Source organism: Fistularia commersonii, chromosome 21 (assembly GCF_037954325.1).
Source record: "Fistularia commersonii isolate RoL2024-O1a breed Wild chromosome 21, RoL_Fcom_v1.0, whole genome shotgun sequence".
Lineage (NCBI taxonomy): Eukaryota > Metazoa > Chordata > Actinopteri > Syngnathiformes > Fistulariidae > Fistularia > Fistularia commersonii.
The window spans coordinates 11,908,922-11,931,927 of NC_141304.1; the positions used below are offsets into that span (position 1 = coordinate 11,908,922).

General features: G+C 39.9%; 2 protein-coding genes and 1 non-coding gene across 3 annotated transcripts; all 3 read left to right on the forward strand.

The window, feature by feature from the left end:
- Positions 1-2,761: 2,761 nt before the first annotated feature.
- Positions 2,762-12,257, forward strand: uba3 (ubiquitin-like modifier activating enzyme 3). The gene is made up of 17 exons (XM_086168779.1): positions 2,762-2,786; positions 5,156-5,276; positions 5,360-5,440; positions 5,535-5,617; positions 5,712-5,792; positions 6,378-6,421; positions 7,158-7,222; positions 9,133-9,288; positions 9,397-9,499; positions 9,627-9,740; positions 10,662-10,715; positions 10,867-10,903; positions 10,999-11,080; positions 11,170-11,270; positions 11,347-11,410; positions 11,494-11,548; positions 11,661-12,257. Exons 1-17 carry the CDS (start codon positions 2,767-2,769, stop codon positions 11,747-11,749), a joined length of 1,350 nt encoding a protein of 449 aa, XP_086024905.1. The 5' UTR covers positions 2,762-2,766; the 3' UTR covers positions 11,750-12,257.
- Positions 12,258-12,798: 541 nt separating this feature from the next.
- Positions 12,799-22,981, forward strand: tmf1 (TATA element modulatory factor 1). Its single transcript, XM_086168200.1, has 17 exons — positions 12,799-13,066; positions 13,168-14,567; positions 14,771-14,874; positions 15,274-15,400; positions 15,569-15,674; positions 15,953-16,095; positions 16,453-16,619; positions 17,213-17,369; positions 17,693-17,785; positions 17,887-18,043; positions 18,903-19,095; positions 20,859-20,928; positions 21,005-21,097; positions 21,218-21,331; positions 21,421-21,579; positions 21,725-21,850; positions 21,942-22,981. The coding sequence occupies exons 1-17, from the start codon at positions 12,931-12,933 to the stop codon at positions 22,080-22,082; spliced, it is 3,486 nt and encodes a 1,161-aa protein (XP_086024326.1). The 5' UTR covers positions 12,799-12,930; the 3' UTR covers positions 22,083-22,981.
- Positions 19,996-20,068, forward strand: trnar-acg (transfer RNA arginine (anticodon ACG)). The gene has a single exon. It is a non-coding gene; the product is annotated as a tRNA-Arg (tRNA).
- Positions 22,982-23,006: the final 25 nt, after the last annotated feature.

Sequence of the window (23,006 nt, forward strand, 5' to 3'; positions counted from 1 at the left end):
CATAAAAATATGATAACTAAAGAAAATATTTTCACAAGTGGTCCTCAGCTGGACTTCATTCAATTTGGCATTAAACATCTAGTAACCAGCATGCGTTAAAAATAATGCTGGAAAAGGGTTGGGTAATATTCAAAATAGACGATGATTAGTCTATTCAACAGACGAAGAGACCCACATTTCTACAAGAATACACCATGCGGTTAAATTCCACTTCAATGCTTGGACAAGGATTGCAAACCAAAGCTTAATTGCTAAACTGTAAAATAGGGGTGGGCAATAATTTTGGCTGGTGGGCCACATTTCTTATCTCATTTTTATACACGGGCCAACTAGGTACCATGTAAATTGAACAAAATGAAAATTACAACTCAATTCAATTTTTTGGGGGCATTTTCTTTCAACTTTAAAATCATTAATGATCATATAAATGTCCCAACATTATTTTGTATGTAACCATCCATCCAAAATTAAACAACAGGAAAAAGATAAGGAGTTTCTTAATTCAATAATGATTGAAAATACTTATTAAAATATTCAAAGAATATAGTTTGGTGGGCCGGAAAAAAAAGCAAAACGGGTCAGCTGTGGCCCGCGGGCCGTGAAATGCCCAGGTCTGCAGTAGAATAATGCATCATCATTTTAGTATTCATGCTTTACATGTTTTCCACTTTGAGAGAATTTAAGACACAAAAGTAACATTTTATCTGCTAAGATGTCAAGTGAAAGACTGGTTTTCGTAGCAGAAGCCATTTGGAGGGATTTAACAGGCAGAAAATGAACAATCTGTCATAAGAGTTGATGTGTAGGACGCAGGAATGACAAAATTGTGACGGGAGGACGAATGTGTCAGAGTATCTCCAAAAATACAGCTCTTGTAGGGTGTTTTTAGTCTAAAGTGGTTACTGGTAAAAGTGGTTAAAGGAGGGACAAATGGCTAACTGCTGACAGGTTCGCCGATAGCCATTTTGGGTAGCTAGTGATAATATTTGAACTGATGGTGCCCGCCCTGTGCCGGGGCGGACTTTTATTATACCATGAACAATGATGCTTCCATATGAATTACTTTCATAAGTCCTTAAAAATATAGTGAGTATCTGGCTTTTAACCCGTTTGAAATGTGTGAGTTGAGCTGAGGTTGGAAAAGAGAGGATAAGATGGGAGAAACGGAGAGGGACTGGCGTGGTAGGCAGTCAGCTATGAAGGACATGGCTGCTGCAGTTATTTTTAGTTATCAACTTTCGGAGGCTGTCATTTGGAACATCTCATTAATATCAGAAAGAAAATCTTGATGCTCTATCAAGCCATTCAAATCATGAAACTCATACAAAAGCTCTTTGTCCTTCTACAAACATGCACGCGAGTGCATGCACGCACACACCCACACGCACACCCACCCACCCACACGCACACACACACACACACACACACTGATACAATCCTACATTGGTATAATTAATTGAACATTAGGCAATCTGTGTATATTGAAGTTACCTTTGGTGCCCTCTGTGAAGTACACCTCTGCGTTTTCTTTAACATTAGAGAAGATCTGTGCAGATAGATTAATTACGTTCATGTCCCCAAAGGCATGCTTCTTAAAAAGGCATTCAAGTCCCTAAAAGTTTAATTAATTACACCATAATGAGAAATTAAACACAGGGATTCATTAACACAATGGCAACAACGTAAATCAGATATTTGAGATAGATGTCCTTGCTGGTAAAGCCATTAAGCTAAAGAGGAGGTTCTCAATTGGACGTCTTACTTAGGCAAAATGATCCATGTATCTCAACACTAATGCAGACTCTAGAATCAACTAATTCCAGACATCTACAGAATCATTAATTTTAATACAATGACAAAGCTGTTTTGTACCATTTGTAAGAAAGTCAAAGATTTAATGATCACAAAAGCAACGATGCTCCACAATGAGGGGCAGGGATGTTCATCAAATTAGAGCGCGAGCTAGCCAACTGGAACCATCTGACTCATTTTCCCCCTAGAGCAAATATACTCGAGAAAAGTGGGTCATATTATCTCTTTCAATCTTTCCTTGTTTATTTTAATGATAATATTAAACATTGACAGAGCAAAGTAAATTACCTAACGGCCTTTGCGAAGACATTGTTAAAATAAAAGATGACGCTCAACTTGGATAAAAGCATACCGGCATGTTGTGTACCAAATACAGCTCTTTGACTATGTTTGGTACAAATCGGGTTTGTATTATCGATGTGCTCATACGATGTAATGAATGAAAAGGTCAATCGGGGACAAAGTTACATTCATATTTAAGGATGGGACTTGTTTTGAGAGGCAGCATTTAATCATCAAAGATTTCTTTTTCAACCTCTGCGTCCAAGTAAAATATATGTATATCTTTATTTACAGAAAACCAGTCTTTTCATAAAAGTGGACATCTCTTTTATGACTGTCAGAGATCAACACTGATATTGATTGCCGCGTAAAAGCTATATTTAAAAGTTAAATAGTGTCCTCTGCTGGTTATATGCTAAAATGGCTGCCTATCTTGTGAACTGTGCTGCCTTCAATGTAATCGGAAATATATATATCCGACCGTGAAAATACATTTTAACAAGAAGGTACGCCAGTGTGTATCATCATATAATAGTCACTATCTATTTTAAATAAACCTTGAACTCTCCCACAGTAATTTTGACCGTTATATATATTAAATATTGTGGATTCCCAACAAGTATTTCCTACTATTAAGGGGAGCACTTGAAGGCGCGAAGGTATTCAAACAATATGGCGAACAGAGGCGAACCGTAAGTAGTTACCGAGGAGGACAGGAGAGACCTCCGATACTTACCCTTTTAAAGATGCTTTCAAATCTTTTTCACTTTCGAAAGCGCAGTAAAAGTGAGCTCTCTATTCTTTATCCTCTTTGCGGAGAGGAAAAGAAGGAGAGTAGTGTAGCTGACTAAGGAGTTAACGAGGAATTGGTAGACCTGCCGGAAATGTTTGTGGATAAAGGGAGGGAGAGTTCATGCTACCCATCTATCGAATAATGATTGTAAAATAAAAGCCTATTTGGCTAAAAGAAAAGCCAAACAGCAATTTAATGAAATAAGATATGGACTGTTTGTGTCTGGCACCTCGACTGGATAGAATATTTTGTTGTATCAACAACCTCTGCAATACAAATAATCGTTATCCAAGGTAAATGTTACCTTTTCTGACAAGACATGCTAGCTCCTCACCTCGATTGGGAAGCTCCCTTTGAGCTGGCTGGGTAGAAGAGAAGATAGAATAAAATAGAGGTGTGCAAAAAAAAAAGAAATATCAACGCAAATAGAGAGCCGATGTTGGAAACAAAACAGTGACTATGACTACTTCAACTTATGTTTCCTCTAAAATTCTTATTAATGTGATATTATTGCTGATATCAATGACAGTATGCAGCTTTGGTCTGGAGCAAATATATTTTATTTGATTGTTTTTTTCCACTAGGTCAATATGGGTGCAATCTGTAATCCAGTATTTGCATATTTTATAAAATTTATATTTAGCACTTGCAAGGAGGGGTAGAATGATGGTTGGTGAAACAGAGAGATAGTGATGGAAAGGATGTACAGCAGGTCTGGGTGATTAAAGACAGAGAGGGAAATATATTGACACTTGCTAGAAGATTGATGGGAAGATGGAAAGACTATAAAATACTTTGAAGAGCTGATGAATGAGGAAAATGAAAGAGAGCTGAGGGTAGAAGAGGTGACTGTCGTAGACCACAAAGTATCAGTGATAGTAAAAGTGAAGTGAGGAAGGCATTGAAGAGAATGAAGAGTGGAAAGGCAGTTGGTCCTGATGATATAACCGTGGAGGTGTGGAAGTGTCCAGGTGAGGCAGCGGTAGTTTCTTGCTAGATTATTCAACAGGATCTGAGAGAGTGAGAATATGCCTGAGGAATGGAGACAAAGTGTGATTTTTTAGAAAAATGGGGATGTATAGAGGATTAAAGTTGATGAGCCATATAATTAAGTTATGGGAAAGAATAGTGGAATCTAGACCGAGAGCAGAAGTCAGCATTTGTGAACAGCAATATGGCTTCATGCCTTGAAAGAGTACTACAGATGCAGTATTTGCTTCGAGAATGCTAATAGACGTACAGAGAAGGCCAGAGGGAGCTGCATTGTGTTTTTGTAGATCTAGAAAAAGCATATGACAGGGTGCCAAGAGAGGAATTCTGGTGTTGTATGAGGAAGTCTGGAGTGGCAGAGAAGTATATTAGACTGGTGCAGAACATGTATGCTAGCTGTGAGACAGTGGTGAGGTGTGCTGTAGGAGTAACAGAGAGTGAGGTGTGCTGTAGGGGTAACCCCTTCTTGTGACCCCCTTCTCATTTGCAGTGGTGATGAGGTTAGACAGGAATCTCCATGGACCATGATGTTTGCAGATGACATTGTGATCTGGAGTAAGAGCAGAGAACAGATTGAGGAAAATCTAGAGAGGTGGAGGTATGCTCTGGAAAAGAGAGGAATGAAGGTTAGTCGCAGCAAACAGAATATATGTGTTTGAATGAGAGGAACCTGGGTGGTAAAGAGGTGAAGAGACGGGTTCAAGCAGGTTGGAATGGGTGGAGAAAAGTGTTAGGGGTGCTATGAGATAGAAGACTATCAGCCAGAATGAAAGGAAAGGTGTGCAAGACAGTGGTGAGACCAGCTTTGCTGTATGGACTGGAAACAGTCCTACATGAAGGTAGATGGTGTAAGAAAGGAGGATACGAAGAATAGGATTAGATGGAGAAGGTTGGTTCGCTGTGGCGACCCCTGAAGGGAAAAGCCGAAAGGGGAAGAAGACCTTACCTACTTGCACTTCACTATAATATATATGTGGTGACTTTCAGCTTTGCTGTATGGACTGGAAACAGTCCTACATGAAGGTAGATGGTGTAAGAAAGGAGGATACGAAGAATAGGATTAGATGGAGAAGGTTGGTTCGCTGTGGCGACCCCTGAAGGGAAAAGCCGAAAGGGGAAGAAGACCTTACCTACTTGCACTTCACTATAATATATATGTGGTGACTTTCAGCTGATGCCTATGCAAAATGAAAATTTCCTCTGTATACACCTGTTGCATAAAGAATGACAATAAAGTCTGTCTAAGTCTAAATATTAATTATGCATTATTGTTGGCAGGATGGTCGTTGACGGAAACAGTGGACGGAACTGCGAATGGGAAGGGCGATGGAACCATGTGAAGAAATTTTTGGAAAGAACTGGGCCTTTTACGCATCCTGACTTTGAACCCAGTACAGAGGTAAAATCCAAGTACGCGGTGTTTGGAGATTTGCGTTTGCCATTTAACATGTTTTCACTTGCTTTGGTCTGGTGTTTATAAAGTCTTTACAGTTTACGCTTCGAGCCTGCAAAATCCTTGTCATTGGCGCCGGTGGTCTAGGATGTGAACTTCTTAAAGACCTGGTACGATCAGTTTTACTGTGATTATTATATAGCTATGAATATGAATGGATGGTTAACAATTTCTTTGTTTGTTTTCGCTGCTGCGCTGGCTCAGGCTTTGTTGGGCTTTCATAATATCCATGTAGTTGACATGGACACCATTGATCTTTCTAACCTTAATCGACAGTTTCTCTTCAGGTCAGTAGAACAACAGAATACTTTGTGTTCATGTTCTGATCATTACTAAAAGTCCCGCATAAGTCCTTACTGTTTTGTGATGTTTGTTGACCAGGCCAAAAGACGTGGGGCGACCCAAAGCACATGTTGCAGCTGAGTTTATCAACACTCGCATACCTGGATGCTGTGTTATTCCGTATCCTTTTGAAAGCGTGATTATTGTATAAAAAAAAGATTAAAAAAAAAGTAACTGCAACATCTTAGATGGTTTACTGAGGCACGAATTTATTCATCACAATGAATAAATCTTGCCTCCTATACATTGGAAATAAAAACTAAAGGGTGAAGTGATTTATTTTCTTGTTGCTCAAAAAAACTCAGAATATAATTAAGGACACTTAAGTTGATGTTTTCAAGTGCCGCCATAATGACTCAGGCATTTTTATGTTTATTCATTTATTCTTATTTATTTTTTATTTTCATTGTTCATTTTTATTTTATGCTTTAAATTATTTACTGATCATTTTGTTTTTACTGAGTAAGCATGAGATTTAGTTGGACAAAACGGGAGGATGATAATAAAGATTTACCAGTTTACCAGTTGATCTGTGAACTTCTCTGTAATGTCAATCATTCCAATCCATGTCAAATTTTATTGTGGCAATTGGAAACCTCTTCAAAGAAAAAAACAAAACAATTGCCATGATAAGATTTACATTGATTGACCATGACCTGAATGACTGAGAAGCTTCACACACACTTTCCTTAATCATCTTTACAGACATTATATGAAAGTCCAAGACTTTGATGAAGCATTCTACAGACGTAAATATTTTGCTTGCTGTATATTTTTCAATTTGGTGGTTCACAAGTGACAAAACAATTCAGCTGTCTTGTTATTATTAATGGAAAGCAGAATAGAATTGCATATCTTTTCGATACTTGAAGGATTTTTGATCACAAAGAATCCCATGCACACACATTCACACTTATTCATTTTGTTGATCAAACTTAATCGCATTTAAAAAAACAAACCAAAACAGCTTTTTCCCAATGCTTCATATGTGATTATTTTCTGGTTTATTGACCCCTCAGTCATTTGCATTTAGCAAGTATAACCATGATCCCAGAAAATGCCAAGGAATCCTTACCGGTACCATTTCAGCCATAATTCATTTTGGCTCTGTATAGTTTAATTTGATTGACAGTAAAACTTGTTAGATCCTGGACATTTATGTAGATGTATATGTCAACTACTAGTGTTTGTTATCATGGCTACAATTCATAATTTACTCTTGCCATTTAGACGTATTTGTCAGTATGACCATTTAAAGACAGGATCAATCATACGTTTTAACATATAACCCAGGATAGATAGACAAACATATGGTCAAATCTAAAAGTGATAGAAGGATACAATTTTTCATTTGTTAAATATTTTTTCCCCCCAAACTGATCAAACTATGTTTTTGTATTAACATGTAAAAATTTACAGATGCTTTAATGGTATGTTAGCATTCGACATTCAGATTGAGTTTCTCAACCTTCTCTTTTGTTTCAGAATTTCATATAATTGTATGCGGATTGGACTCAGTAGTTGCGAGGAGATGGATAAATGGTATGCTGGTAAGTGTTTCCTCCTCATTGCATTTTTTTGTCACAGTGCCTTGTATCTGACATTTGCCTTGTACTACACTGATACACTGAGAGCATTTATTCATGTATAAATGTTGCATTCTTTCAATGTAGGTACTCAACTATTTCAACTGTCCATTGGTTTGTTCCTGACATAAATTCCCTAAAAGAAGCCCCAGGTTCTAAATAGAGGCATCTGACATTCCAGTTGGTGGCAGTAGTGCACCACAAGTGATTACGAAGTACCATAAAAGCCAAACTGTTCCCTCATTTGTCTCATTCTGTTCAGTTATTTTGTTGTTATTTCATCTTTAGAAACCAAATAATATAAAACCCCTTTTGTTTGTAATAAAACACAAACAAACAAACAAACACAACTTTATCATTAGCAAATGTGCACCCCCACAGCAACTGATCATTCTTCCAAGGAGAAAAAAAATCCTTATCCAGCAGACTCAAATCTGCAAAGAGGAAAACATCCTATTGCATGTAATAAGACAAAGCGTCCTCGTAAGGAATCATAGAAAAAGAACGACTTTTGGGAAAATGACGTAATGGAAGAAATGATATGGATGTTGAATATATGTTTTCCTGTGAACGCAACGAAACAACTGTAAACCCAAGACTTGGAACAAACCATGATAAGGACAAATAACCACAGTCGAGATTAAATTGGGTTAAGGAGAAAAGTGATGATGCACAGATCTTCCCGAGCTCACATTTATATTGCATCACAACCTCATCATGTTTATTTAATAATAATAATTTATCCTTTATTAACCCTCTGGGGGAAATTCACTCTCTGCGATTAACCCATCATGGAAGAACCGTAAGCAGTAAGCATGCCGTCAATCAGCTCCAGGGGAGCAGTTAAGGACTCAATGTCTTGCTCAAAAACACTTTGACACACCAGGAGGAGCCGGGAATCGAACCAGGAGTGTTAGATTTCATTGACGACCTAGCTACCTCCTGCGCCATGCCACCCCCAAATGTTAACTCTTTTGGTCAAATTTCATGAAACTAGTGGTGGCCATCAGATGCAGGGAGGGATAACAATACTTAGCAGAATTCAAATCATAACATTGGTAACAGATCACACAATTTTACTGTCAGTGATCAGCAGGCCGCACATGTAGAGCAGCCCTTTGCAGCAGGATTCTGATCCTCTCTGCCATTGGCTGCAGTGAAACAGCAAGGAAGCTTAAAAATGTATGAATACATAAGATTTGAGTTCACCGCAGATGTTTCTCGGTTTAATTTGCACTCTCCATTTTTCAGTTCGACGCGTTGCAAAACACTCAGGGTAGAGGTCCCTCTTTGAGACATTTAACATTACAATGTGGTTTTCAGAGTAAGTAGCTACAGGATTTATATTGCAGCTCTAAAAATAGAGCTGCAGTTTAAATGGTGTGGGCAAAATTCTATATCAACAGTGAAATGAATTTATGCATGCACAACCCAAAAAATGTTATTTGACTGGTGCTTATGTGGTAATAGATACATCAGTGACCTTTCATCTTTTAATGTGCACAAACACACTCATGCAGACAGCTGGTATCTTTTCTCGTCTTGCAAAGACAACAGTGAATTCCATGCTCTGACAGATGGGAGTTCGGGTAATAGTCGACAGTCACAAATTGTAAAATGTAATATCAGGAAAAATTGCCACCATACTGGCAAACCAGAGTTCTCCAATCCAACCATTCCTACACTGCACATTGGATGATAAGTTACTTTTACTGTAATTTACTTCAATGTTGAGAAAAAGCTCTGTTAAACTGAAAATCCTGAACAAACTAACCCTTTTAAACAGAATTGCACAGATGAATTTAAATTTCCATAAGAACTATAACATGCATGTCTCTCTCTTGTATCTGAAATCACAATATTTTCCTCTGCAGCTGTCTCTGCTGGTTTATGAAGATGGTGTCTTGGACCCCAGTTCCATCATTCCTCTGATTGATGGAGGAACTGAGGGCTTTAAGGGCAATGCCAGAGTCATTCTTCCAGGCATGACCGCCTGCATTGACTGTACACTTGAACTTTACCCTCCTCAGGTGAGGTAGCCTTTTGCTTTACACACATTTACATCAGGACTGGATAATATTAAAACCACAACGCCACCTGGTCAGTTTTACCTGTCTCATTCATGTCTTTGTTTATAGATCAACTTCCCTATGTGTACGATTGCTTCCATGCCCCGCTTGCCCGAACATTGCGTAGAGTATGTTCGCATCTTGCAGTGGCCTAAAGAAGCACCTTTTGGAGGTACAAAAAAAAAGCATTATGTTTAAATCCGCTAAATGATCTTTGGACATAAGCAATGTGAATGTCACGAAAGGATCTGTGAAAATAGAAGAGTAAACTTTAGTTTCTGCTTCTGTACATTGCTTAGAAAATGTGGGCCTGGATGGCGATGACCCAGAGCACATCCAGTGGGTGTACCAGAGATCCCTGGAGAGGGCAGCAGAGTTCAGCATAACTGGAGTGACATACAGACTTACCCAGGGTGAGCGTTCAACATAGCTCTTTCACCAAATGAACACTGCTTCATTTCTTAAGGCTCCGCTTGGAGAGTGACCAAACCACACAAACCATATCAGCAGCTTTTAGTATCTCAAAGACACTTTTTAGGCCAATCAGTTGTCAGAACTACGCAATGCAGCCTTAGGGGGGCACGGGCCAGTGTTTCCCTGATCTGGTCCCAAGGCCGGATAAATGAAGTTAGTTGGTGTGAGAGAGGACGATACAGATAATCGGGTTAGATGAAGAAAGTTGATTCGTTGTGGCAAAAGCCCAAAGGTAAAGTAGTAGTCAGAACTACCCCCTCAACCAACATTCAGTATTTCAGTCAATCGATGGTTTTACCTATGAAAACCATCTAAATTACATGAATTCAATCAATGGAAAAACTATCAAAGTGAAAACATTGTAATGGTCTTCTTCTTCTTCCTCTTCTTCCTCTTCTTCTTCTTTTTCTTCTCCTTTCGGCTTTTCCCTTCAGGGGTCACCACAGCAAATCAACCTCTCCATCTAACCCTATTCTCTGTATCCTCCTCTCTCACACCAACTACCTTCATTTCCTCTCTCACTACATCCATAAATCTTCTCTTTGGTTATCATTACAAAATTCCTGTATTCCTCCCTGAACTCCCACTTTTTCAAATACATACAGATAACGCAGAGCAGCATTTTAAAGCCTTGTTTTCTCAATGGAGTTTTCAAAAAACTCTTCAGTGGGAGATCTATTTTTTTCCCATCTTAATATTTGGATCATGGAAAGTATCCAAATTTCCTAAAATGTCGTGTCGCTTTACAAATGATGGAGTTTCTCTATGTTAATAAAACATTGCTTTCTGTGAGTTAAAGATCTTGTTTTGACTTTGCATCATTAAGACATGTTCTTTTTCACTTTATGTTCTCTCCTAAGGTGTTATAAAGAGAATAATCCCAGCTGTTGCCTCTACAAATGCTGTAATCGCGGGTAAGCATCTGAACACTAAAAATTGTACAGGTTTGAAAGGACCAGGAGCCTTAATGTCTGTTTGACAGATTTTAAACCGGGCCACATAAGAGTTAATCATTCCCTTTTAGCACCAGGATGTGAATTGTGTGTTTGTGCTTTGATATCCTAGCTGCTTGCGCAACCGAGGTATTCAAAATTGCAACAAGGTGAGTTTGCGAAGCAGCACAATGCACGAAGCCAATATTTGTTTTTATCACATATGATCTTCAGTGTTCCTCATTATGTCACCTTGCATCTGCAGTGCCTACATACCTCTCAGTAACTACTTGGTCTTCAATGATGTCGACGGCCTCTACACCTACACCTTTGAGGCAGAACGAAAGGTTTGTCCACAAACTGTCCATTCTTCAAACCCACTTGCTTTTTGTTGCTTTTTTTAAGTATAACCTGTTAATGTCACATAATGCTGCAGGAAAACTGCTCCGCCTGCAGCCAGGTACCTCTCGACCTGCTCTTTTCTGCAACTTCCAAACTCCAAGAGGTGTTGGACTACCTGACTGAGGATGCCTCATTGTAAGCATGATTTACTTTATTCCCATTAATTCTACAATGAAATGTGTCCGTCAACAAGTATATTGAATTCTTTCAGGCAGATGAAATCACCTTCAATTACAGCAACCGTGGAAGGAAGGAACAAAACATTGTATTTACAGGTGAATAACCTTCGTACTAAAACAAAATTAGGAATGATCAAAGATTCAGTTTGAATTTAAATTCAGTTTCCATTTTTTTACAGTCTGTTGCTTCAATTGAAAAGAGGACACGGCCGAATCTGTCTAAAACCCTAAATGGTGGGCTGCTTTATTTATTGGATTTTTTTTTCCTAGAAGTGCCACAGCCTGACTGAGATATTTAATTTGTGAATATGCTGACTTAGATATGCTATGAACATGTTTTTTCCAGAGCTGGGACTAACCGACAGACAGGAGCTGGCTGTTGCAGATGTCACCACACCCCAGACCATGTTGTTCAGACTACGCTTTGCCTCATAGAACAAACTTGAGCACTCCCAGAAGTGGATGATGTTCTTCTTGTTTATCCACCTATATCTGTATCCAGAACCTGTTAAAATGGTTTGAAACTTGAACTGACATTGTATTGTATAGTTCACATTATAGTCAGTTATACTCAGACAAATGGTGTTGCTTGGAAAAGCCAATTGTAAGGTGGGCAAATGTTACAGGTTTCTGCCTGTATGTGTCATCCGTACGAAAACCTCAAGTGTGCTGTGCATGTACATACACAAGTTATGTTTTGTTTGGAAAATACTATGTACTTTTTTTATGGCTCTCAGTGTATAGAATATTTATTTTTTTCCCCCAAGAGTTGTTTTTAAGTTGTGGTCACCACTGAAATGTTAATCATCTGACAATTATAAGGCTGTGTAAACTGGAATAAAATAATCTTACAAGGCACAATTCTTGCCTTTGGTAAGCATCTTAATATACATAGGTGAATAAAATAATGTGGTTGTGACCCGTTGCTGCCATGTGCACAAAATGCTTTGCCTTAGGGCTCATTTGTTTATATTTAGTAATAAATAGATTAGAATGAATAAATGTAAAATTTTTATAATCATACTTATTTCACATGAACTACAATTTGTTTTTTCGACGGTAAAGGTTTCCAACGCCAGTGAGTCATTTCCCTGCTCAGACAGTGTTATTATTTCTCCCCTAATTTATACAGCTGACATTGTGACGTCACCATGCTACGTGGACAGGAAGTGGAGGGGCAGGCTAATGTTAGACGAGCTAACGCAACACTCAGCTTGAGAGATGACCAAAACAAATGATGACAGCCGAGGCACGAATCCGTAGACGGGTCGTGTTAACCAAGATGTTACCTTTAGCTTTATGACGGGGTTGCTGCTGTCGTCCCGAGGTGGAGGTTTCCTGAATTCCCCGAGATTTTGAAGTAAAGTACTGGCCAGTTAGCGACCCGGACCTGGACGGATTGACGCCGTATTAGTGCGCTAGCATTACACGGTGGCTAAAGCTAAGTTAACTTCACAGTTTTTGGAACATTCCTGTCGGAAACGCAACGTTATCGCTGAAAGCGTAGGATGTAGTCGTCAAAACAGCTGGTCACGTATAGTTACATCGAAGTCCTTTGGTCAGCGATAATTTCGGAGCAGTGTCCTGTACGCTAGCTAGCTAGCTAGGCAAACAGAATGAGTTGGTTCAACGCGTCCCACTTGTCTAGTTTCGCTAAACAAGCTTTAACATCCGCTCAGAAGTCTATCGATCGAGTTCTGGACATTAAAGAAGACGGACAGTGGGTCGACTCAACTGTGATGCCATATGATGGTGAGTAACGCAGCCTACACTGCTAACCGCCTGTGTTTTCACATATAAAACTTTCTCAATACCGTACACCGATAGTACTCACCCCGTTTTTTTTCTGTCAGATGTGACATTGTCAGAAAAGCTGTCGTTGAGCGGTGGATGGGGGATTGCGCAATGGGAAGCGCCTTCTGAAGAAAAGCCAGCTACCCCTCCTTCCTCGCCGGAGGCCATCACTACACCTGTCACCCGTACAGTTGTGGATGAATCCGAAAACTTTTTCAGTGCCTTCCTGTCACCTGGCGATGTACAGGGTGTCACCAAAGACCAGGTGGTGTCTGTACCCCCGACCAAGTCCCAAAGGAGGCTTAAGGAGAAGGTGAAGAATAGCAAAGAGGCACAAAACTCTGGATCGACCGATGAAAGTCATGACAGTGAGACAGCGGTTGATGGCCAGTTGGTGTCGCTTGAGTCTCCACCTGCAGCTGGTTACTCGGACACGATCCTCCTGCAGCCAGTTTCCCCCACTCCCGATTGTGTCGACCTTCCTTGTAACCAAGATTCAATGACGGCTGGTAACAGTGGAGTAAAACCAGAGGAGATCTCAACAGCATCAACTGTGAAGTCCAACACAGAGCTGACAAATACTTCAACCGAAGACCAAGTTGAGCAGAATCCCTCTGATTCTTCTGAACAGTCCACCATCCCCCCCGAGCCCAAAAGCTCTACCCATCCTGAACCATCATCTTCTCAATCCTCCAAGGAAGTACTACTAGAACCGAAAGACTCAAAGACTGAAGACCGTCAAAATGACACACCCTCCCCACCAGTTAGTGCCTTCTCCTCAGGGACTTCTACCACCAGTGACATTGAGGTGCTGGACCACGAGAGTGTGCTAAGTGAGAGTTCGGCCAGCTCCAGACAGGAGACCGGGGATTCAAAATCTGGCCTTCATTTGATGCAGGGCTCCTTCCAGCTTCTCTCTGCTTCTGCCTGTGGAGATTTCCCACGAATGGAGGACTACCCCAAACTCACAGAGAGCTGCGGGTCCTCTTCAGATGCATTTGAGCGCATCGATTCATTCAGCGTACAGTCGCTAGACAGCAGGAGTGTAAGTGAGATCAATTCCGATGACGAGATTCCTGGCAGTCGGACTCTGGCGTCTGTCACCTCAGGTCCTGCCCCTCCAGCAGTGGTATCATCTAGTGTGTGTCAGAAGCAGGAGAATGGCGTGGTGGACAAGGTAGGTGAGGGGGGACACGAGGAGGAGGAGGAGGAGGAGGAGGAAGAGGAGGAGGGCTTCACTGAAACCATGAGAGAGCAGTCTGTGGATGAGATGGAAGAAAGCGGGCGCAGTGCGACGCCTGTAAATAGTGAGCCGCCTGAGGAGTTGACAGAGCAGGAACAGTCAGAAGATAAAAGTACACTATCTGACCCCACCTCCAATGCAGAGGAGCAGCTCATTGAACCGATCACAGAAGAGATGAAAAGTGTCTCAACAGTTCAGATTTTGGAGCTTCAGAAGGTAAGGAGTTGACAGCAGTTTGATTCTTCCAACCTCATAGAGAGCATTCGCATTTATATGCAAAGTAAGCACATCGTGTGTTTTTTTTTTTTTTTTTTTTTTTTTTAATAATAATTTATTAATTTTTTTATTTTTTATTTTACTTTCCAATTCTAATACAGCACAAAGCAAATCAATAATGTCCTCTCACGGTCACTTTGTAGGTCATCGATGAGCTCTCTGCCAGACTTGAAAAGAGAGAGTCTCAGCTGCTTGTAGTCAGCAAAGACAAGGCTAAGCTGGAAGAGGAATGTGACAATCTGAAAGAGTGAGTCACACACTAGAGTCATTGTAACATTTTCAGTCACAATTGTCAGTAATACACTGCCATGCAGTTAAAGTGTTTAACAATGTGTTCGTCAAAGTAAGCAACTATTAAATGATCAATTATTAATACCACACCAGAGTCTGAAGTGCTTCATAAAGGCCAGTGTTTTTTGAAAATGCACAAACGTGATGGACAAAGTGCTTCTTTGAGATATCTACGTGGTCACTGTTTTTTTCCTGAAATACAATTTCACTATTTTGTCTTTGTTTGGTTTTTTTTAATCCTTGCACTGCCAGTAAAGCCTTAATGTTATCCACTGTGTAAATTTGTCATAACGTGTAAGCTGCGTAATTTTTTTGACAAAGAGCCGTTTTCCCAATGAGTGTGTTCATTCTCCAGTGAAGTGATAAGTTTGAAGGAGGAGAGCTCAACCGTTCAATCCCTGAAGGAGGAATTCACTCAGCGCATCGCAGACACAGAGAGGAAGGCTCAGCTGGCTTGCAAAGAGAGAGACATCGCCAAGAAGGTAACTGACAGTAATGATCTGAGGAGCTCGCTCATTCATCTGCTGTCTTTGCTGAGATGGCGTAGTAACATCACAAATAGTTTAATGATCTTTTTTTCTGTTTTAGTTTAATTACCACTAACATGTTCAAAGTGCCTGTACAAGTGTTGGCTTTTTTGTTTGCTGCAGGAAATTAAGGGTTTGAGAGAGGAGCTCTCCACAAGACTAAACTCTAATGATACATTGGAGATCATCAGAGAGAAGGAGGAGCAAATCAGAGGCCTCTTGGAAGAAGGTAATTATCAACAGTAGACCACAGTATTTTTCTCGACTAAACACTCTCAAAATGGTTACACAGGATTGAAAGAAAGGAAGTTACCAAAGCAAATTCAAACGTACATTTTCTCAAAATGTAAGAAGCGTGTAAGTAAAATAGAAAATAAGCCAGTTTTGTCAATGGCTTTGAATGTGACATTATACTTGATGTATAAATGTACTCGGACTCTGGCAGTGTATCAGTGTTGACTTTTTAAGAGGTTATATATGTATTTGTTCACTTCGTTTGACTTCTAGGGGAGAAGTTGTCTAAGCAACAACTGCAGCACAGCAACATCATCAAGAAACTGCGCGTGAAGGAGAAGGACAGCGATGCTAAAGTCACAAAGCAGCAGAAGAAAATCAAGGAGCAGGAAGAGGAGCTGAGGCATCTGCAGAAGGTTTGGATGCCACTGGATGTCACATATTTTATCCTTTCAAAAAGGATCCAGTTTAATTTCCTTTGAGATTTAGATGATGGCGGTAATCTGGAAAGTGGGATTCATTCCATAAACTGTGCTCTCAAGTAAACATTTATTTTGAATTTTTTTTTCAGCAATTTGTTGAATGAAATTTCTTTTTCATTTTTAAAAGCCAAATTGTTTAATCTTGAACAATTACATCTTCCTTCTGTGACTGTAGTTTTTATTGTGGCAAAATGGTTATATTTTAACAGCACGAAATCTTATCAGGTTTTGCTCATTTAGATACTGTTCTCGAAGCAGTGCACTTCTAAATACTATGGCATTTTTTTAAAGGTTTTGGATGGAAAGGAGGAGGTGGAGAAACAGCACAGAGAGAACATCAAGAAGCTGAACGCTGTGGTGGAGCGGCAGGAGAGGGAGCTGAGCAGGCTGCAGGCAGAGTCTGAGGAGCTGCAAGAGAAGAACAGGAGTGTTCAGGCTGCACTGGACAACTCTTATAAGTAAATATTGGCTCAACCTGCGATTTACACTAGATACGAAGGGCCAGGGCACCTCTCTCTTTTTATAAAGCCAGTTATAATGCGTTCTACTTCACATTTCACCATATAACTTGAGAGCTGACAGAAAATACACTGTGTATTATGAGGTGCTGTGATTTTCAACCTTGTGTTTGCATGCAAACTATTTAACCATTCTATCATTTATGCAGTGACTAGAATATACCATTGGTCCTGGAAATAATAAAGTCTGATAAAAGCTATTATCAGTTTATGAGAAGTCGCACATGCAACTGACTGAAACTCTACAGAGGTAGACATTTTTTTTGCTGGTATATGAGCTTATTTGCCTTGTGCTTCATCTGTAGAGGGTAGAGCATGTTACTAGTCAGGCCTGTCAATAACATCCCTATCTTTGCAGTGAAGCTTTAGCTGTAGCAGATCCTGAGAATCATTGTCGTCCTCTATTCAAAAACAGTTTTTGTGGCATTTCATTTTCAAAATCCAGAAGATAAAATAGACAAACAATAGTTTAATGCCGTGGAATTGGTCGCGCCGTTCTCTGTCCACGACACTAATTGTCATCCTGCTTTCAGAGAGCTGGCTGAACTTCACAAGGCAAACGCGAGCAGAGCCAGCGAAGTTGAAGAGGCTGCGCTGAGCAGAGAAACCCAGGCGAAGGAGCAGCTGGGCCTGGCTCTGGAGAAGGCTCAGGAGGAGGCCAGGATGCAGCAGGAGGCTCTTGCAAACCAGGTAACTCTAGCTGTTATTGGTGCACACTAACCAAACCATGCAACGGATTGCAGCGTATGTTAGTAAAATGCCCAAGAGACCCGCAGGTTGTCTGCGGTCTGAGCATCTCTGTACATGCGTTGTATAATAATTCAGTATCCCCAATAGTCTTTGATGCAACCTTGTTAAATACCACTTCTATAATTTTAATCCGTGCAACTAATGCCTCTTGCTAATATCTCCTGTGGAGTGGCTTATGATAGCAAGTTGTGATTACCCATTCCATCACTTCTAAAATGATATTCTTCCACACATCTACATGAACTCTTGAATGTGATGCACAGGTAGCTGACCTGAGGCTGGCCCTGCAGAGGACCGAGCAGCAGCAGGCAAGGAAAGAGGATTATTTAAGGGAGGAGATCAGTGAACTACAGCAGGTAACTTGATGAACGGATAATTATATTTCTGTTTCAGGTGTCCTTTTTTTTTTTTTTTTTTTTTTAACCCTGTCACTTTTTTTTCCTCTGATCTCCCACAGAGGCTCCAGGATGCTGAAACAAGGAACCAGGAGCTAGGTCAGAGTGTTACCTCAGCAACAAGGCCACTACTACGACAAATTGAGAACTTACAGGCTTCATTGGGCGGACAAACAGCATCCTGGGAGAAACTGGAGAAGAATATCTCTGACAGGCTCAGTAAGAGGCAGACGTTTTTAAAAATTATGCTGCATGCATGGCTACTCTGTTTGGCCGTTACCTAGTTACACAAAATTATGATTGGTGTTTTTCAATAGCCATTCTCCTTCAGTCAGAAAGGGTGACTTGGTTGCCAGTCTGAATGAAACTTTTTTAAGGTAAAATAGTTATTACAAACCTTTTAGTTTGAATTAAGTGGTGGCATAACATCTTCATTCAAAGTCTTCACTCGGAAGTCTTGTGAGTGTGTTAATCTGTTTAATCTGAGATTCTTTGATGACCGAGTGCCATGTCTTTATTTATTCAAACTGACCTCAAAGCCTGAAAATCACCAAAGATTTTTTGTTTTATTAAGATAAGATAAAGATAAGAAAAACCTTAGTGATCCCCATAGGGGGAAGTTCTTCTCACGGCAGCATAACAGTTGTACTGTCAATAAATAATGAATATGAATATAAATATAAATAGAGAGACAATTAGAAAAGAGCAAAAGACTTCCACAAATAAATAGACAGCAGAGAGAACAACAGCATACAACATCAAGGATAAGAATGAACAACAGAATGGCGAAAGAAAAAAAAAAAAGACAATGAGGGTGAAAATAGGCAACCAAAACGACAACATAAACAGAGTGGCAATAGCAATGACAAAAATAAAACACAATAAATAAACAAAAATAAGCAGGATGTGAATGGGGTGAGACCAACAAGGATAAAACAGACAACATGAATGACAGTGGGCTGACATGAATGACTTCTTTAGGGCTGCCATATTCAGTGCTTTTAGCAAATCATCGATTTAACTTACAAACCGGGCCCATTTTTAGCCTTTCTATCTGCTCCCTTCTTTGTTAAAACAGCGGAGGCCCAAGCACAGCTGGCCATCGCAGTTGAAAAGGAGCGGTCAGCGACTGAAGACCTGCTGTCCATCAAGTCCCAACTGGCCTCACTTGAGTCCCAGAATTCTCTACTTCGCCAGGAAAAGGCCCGACTGCAGGCACAAACGGAATCTGAGAGGAACAAGAGAGAGAAACTGGAGGATGAGAGCAGCAGGTAATACATCATCAAAAGGTCTGACCTGTTTTTATTTTTTTTATGACACTCAACTATAATACTGCTGCTTCACTAGTGAGTAAGGTGATATTTCGTTGATTTTATCGTCCTTACAGGTCATTATTATCTGACCCTATAGTTACAACCGCAACAAGCTCACTTAAGATAGGATAATGCTAATATAGTTTGGTTTACTTTTGTTTTCTGCAAAGAAGTAACATGTTCAATGATGTGGCAGCTTGTAATTGCCCGTGTTTTTTTCCTATGAATGTTTATGAAGTGGGGATGCTGATTGACAGTGTTATTTTTCACATTAAAAACACTCTGCTGACAAGTATATTATATAAGTATAATGTGAGCTTTCACACCACTGTCATTTGTCACTGCTTCGCTCCAATATTTAAGATAAGCTGAGATAAGATAATACCTTATTAATCCCCATTGTGGAAATTCTCATGTAGCAGAGGGCAGGTAACAAAAGACATTAAACAATAGCAATGAATATAAATCACAAAATTAAAAGACATAGACACCAACAGTAGAAGAACCAAAATAGATAAACTGCTACGCGAGTACAGGAGTAAAGTGACGTGAATGATTTCCCAACTGTTCCTCTAAAGAAATTGTTTTCTTACCGATCGAGATAAATTCTGTGATTTCACTTCCTGGTTGTGAAAAGTTCTGTGATGGGACAGATGGAAGTGCACAGGCAGGTTCCCTACACCTCCCTTGTGATGCTAATCTTCCACTGCAAAAGGTTTTGTTTCAAATCAGACCCATTTGTTTGTGTCGGTGTGAAAACAGAGGTCAGTGGGTGCCACACACAGAGGTACTCGTGCGTGAAGAACATGGTCTTTGTTTGGCGGGTTAAGACTGGTAGGGAATGCCTGTTGAGCCATGGGGCCAGTGGCGCAATGGATAACGCGTCTGACTACGGATCAGAAGATTCTAGGTTCGACTCCTGGCTGGCTCGAAACATTTTTGGGGGGGAAGGTGACTGATATGGTGTGCTCTGTGTGATAATCGAAGTCAACATTGTATTGTGAATTAATGAGAAGTACATCATAGCAACAAGTATTTATTTAGAATTTTATCGTAGTTATTTTAGAATTGATGCATATAGTTTTGAAGTCCAAGGCAGGAGTTCTCAAATGTCAGATGCCAACCTGAAGACTAGTGATTCAGATATCTGACTGCCATCAGTCTTTGGAGCAAACAACTGTTGAACTGACATTCATACACGAAAATAAACAATAGTGACGTCAGTATTACTACCGCTACGTCTCTTTTTGTAACTGTCAGTAGGATAAATGACTCCTGTCATTTTAAGCCAGCAGCTGATTTATATGAAATTTTAAGTTGATTTTTGCTGATTTATAAAGTTTTGTTTTTTTTCAGTTCTTGACAATATTTCATTAATTTCTTCCTAAATTCAGTAAAAAATGTTTATGGTTTCTTGACATTTTTCCAGACAGTGTCTCTCTGATTAGAAAATAATTGAAGTTGTTAAAAAAAAGTCAATATTAACATAATGAAACTTAATTAGAAACAAAAGTTAGCTTAGATTTTCACCGGGTTGTTTTCAGAGAAGTACATTAATTTTTTCATCCCACTGTCATTTTGGAAACACTTAGACAAACAACCAAATGTGGGACTTACTAAGCTGTGGACAAAGCGTTTATCAGGCTTATTACCTTTTTAATATCCAGTTTTCTCTACCTGTGCCTGTTTGTATTGACGTGTTGCATGTTGTCTTAATGAAGGGAACATGTTGAACTGGAGAATCTACGAGGAGAGCACAGTCGAATGCTTGAAGAGGCAAAGAAAGAAAAGGTACCTCGTTGCTTTCCTCTGAACGTTGTCTATGAAATAACTCCCTCACCTTTGTTGTTTATTCGCCTTTTACCAGCTCTTGCTGACAAATCAACTTGAGATGGAAAAGATGAAGGTCGAGCAAGAGAAGAAGAAATCCTACTTGGCACAAGAAGCACTCAAGGAAAAGGTATTGGAGAATTCCGAGCTCTAAATGTTTTGTCTGATTTCATGGGAATTTCTCTTTAAACAGGTGATGCGTATGATTTGTTATTTTAATGTTTTGGTTTTTTTTTTCTTCTCCCTTGAGGAGCGAAAGGTCCTGACATACGAGCCCCAAGGCTCTCCCACCCCCTCCCTGTCCCGCTCCAGCTCAATCAGTGGGACAGACAACGCTGGCCTGCAATCCTCTCTTTTTTCACAGGTAAACTCCTGTTTATTCCTCAAAGAATTGCTGTGACTGTGAAACCTGGGCCATATACAGTTCATGTATTTTGCTTTGATTTTCCACAGGATGAGTCACTCGACCAGTCCCATGGGACAATGACCATGTCCATGTCAATGAGCGGACCCAACTTGTACGAGGCCGCCAGGCTGTCGGGTGGCTCCAGTATCTTGGAGAATCTCCAGTCTCAACTCAAACTGCGGGAAGGAGAAATAGCGCAGCTACAGGTCTCAGCATTTATGGATCCGAAAGTACCGAGTGACATTTTTTATTTTCATCATGTCCCGTTATGTAGCTGACTCCAGGGGTTTGTATCTGTAAGGATAGAATCTCCTGCAGTTTAAGGGACATTGTTGTCTTCTGTCATTTTAGCTGGAGATCTCCAGTCTGGAGAGAAGTCGCGCTGTGATGGCAGAGGAGCTGGTTCGACTCACCAGTCAGAACGATGAGATGGAAGAGAAGGTGAAAGATATACCCAAGTTGAAAATTCTTCTCAAGGTGAGTAGCGGACAAGGAACGAATAGCTGATGCTGAAACTTTCCTCTTGAGACGTGTTATAAATGTAGAAACGCTTTGAATTTAATTTTAGGATCTGGAACAGAGGCACAACACCATCTTGCAGATGTACGGAGAGAAAGCAGAGGAGGCGGAAGAGCTGAGACTGGATCTTGAAGATGTGAAGAACATGTACAAAACCCAGATTGATGAACTGCTGCAGAACCAGAAATAGATTATTTTACTGGAGACGCTCCTCCAGTTTAAACGTCAGAAGAAATCATCATTTATCTTTCTATGATTTAGTTATTTATCAACATTGTTTATAAAGGCATACTGGGATAATGCATATTACGGCTCAGTATGAATGACAGCAGCTGTCCAAGAAATCTTCGGGACCTCAAACAACCTTTTGACAGACAACTGAAAGGAAAAAGTTAAATAAGCTGATGCTGTCATCAAGAAAGGAGGGGTTGGTGAATAGTCGGGATTATGACGACGACGTAAAACCTATGTTAGACCCACAGTCATTAGATCTTAACCCACCGGATAACCGATGGAAGATATTTCACTGACACGTAAAACAGTGCTCAAAGTTACAGGTTAAGTTCCCCAGCCCCTCTTACCCAGAGTGAAACCCATGTGAAACCCAGAGAGAGATTTTTCTGCACAGGACAAATTAAACATTGAGCCCCTTCCCCCAAAAAAGAAACATTGCGCCACAGTAGAGATGTTCTCTTAAGGAAATCCCTCTACTTCAAGAGATTTGTTGAATCTTTGTCTGTTCGGGTGGTTCCTGCTGGCACGGCACCTTACAAAGACACTTTTGAGATTTTTCTTTTTCCTATAATTTGTCACTCATCTTTTCTCCAATTGAACATAGTATTGTACAGACCTTTTAATTGTAGGAGACGGTGAGGGTTTTTGCACTATATAAATTCTTCCTTGTTTACTTCTTCAAACTTGGGAATAAGAACGACTTAGTGAGTATGTAAGACAATGTACAGAGAGATTTATGCAACTCCTTTTGAAAAAATCTAATGGTTTAATGCAGACTCTAACCTCTGATTGAATTCCAAAGGACTGGGTTTAAAATGATAAATATGTAAATGAATAAACATTTATTTGAGTGGTGGACAATGTGTCACTTTGAATATAA

Bases quoted from the DNA above. Each gene is read 5' to 3' on its own strand.
- uba3 (XM_086168779.1), top strand. From the start codon at position 2,767: ATGGCGAACAGAGGCGAACC. The intron at 5,793-6,377 runs GTATCCTTTTGA...TCATCTTTACAG, and splicing joins CCTGGATGCTGTGTTATTCC to ACATTATATGAAAGTCCAAG. The intron at 10,904-10,998 runs GTGAGTTTGCGA...TTGCATCTGCAG, and splicing joins GTATTCAAAATTGCAACAAG to TGCCTACATACCTCTCAGTA.
- tmf1 (XM_086168200.1), top strand. From the start codon at position 12,931: ATGAGTTGGTTCAACGCGTCCCACTTGTCTAGTTTCGCTAAACAAGCT. The intron at 16,096-16,452 runs GTTTGGATGCCA...ATTTTTTTAAAG, and splicing joins AGCTGAGGCATCTGCAGAAG to GTTTTGGATGGAAAGGAGGA. The intron at 18,044-18,902 runs GTAAGAGGCAGA...TTGTTAAAACAG, and splicing joins GAATATCTCTGACAGGCTCA to CGGAGGCCCAAGCACAGCTG.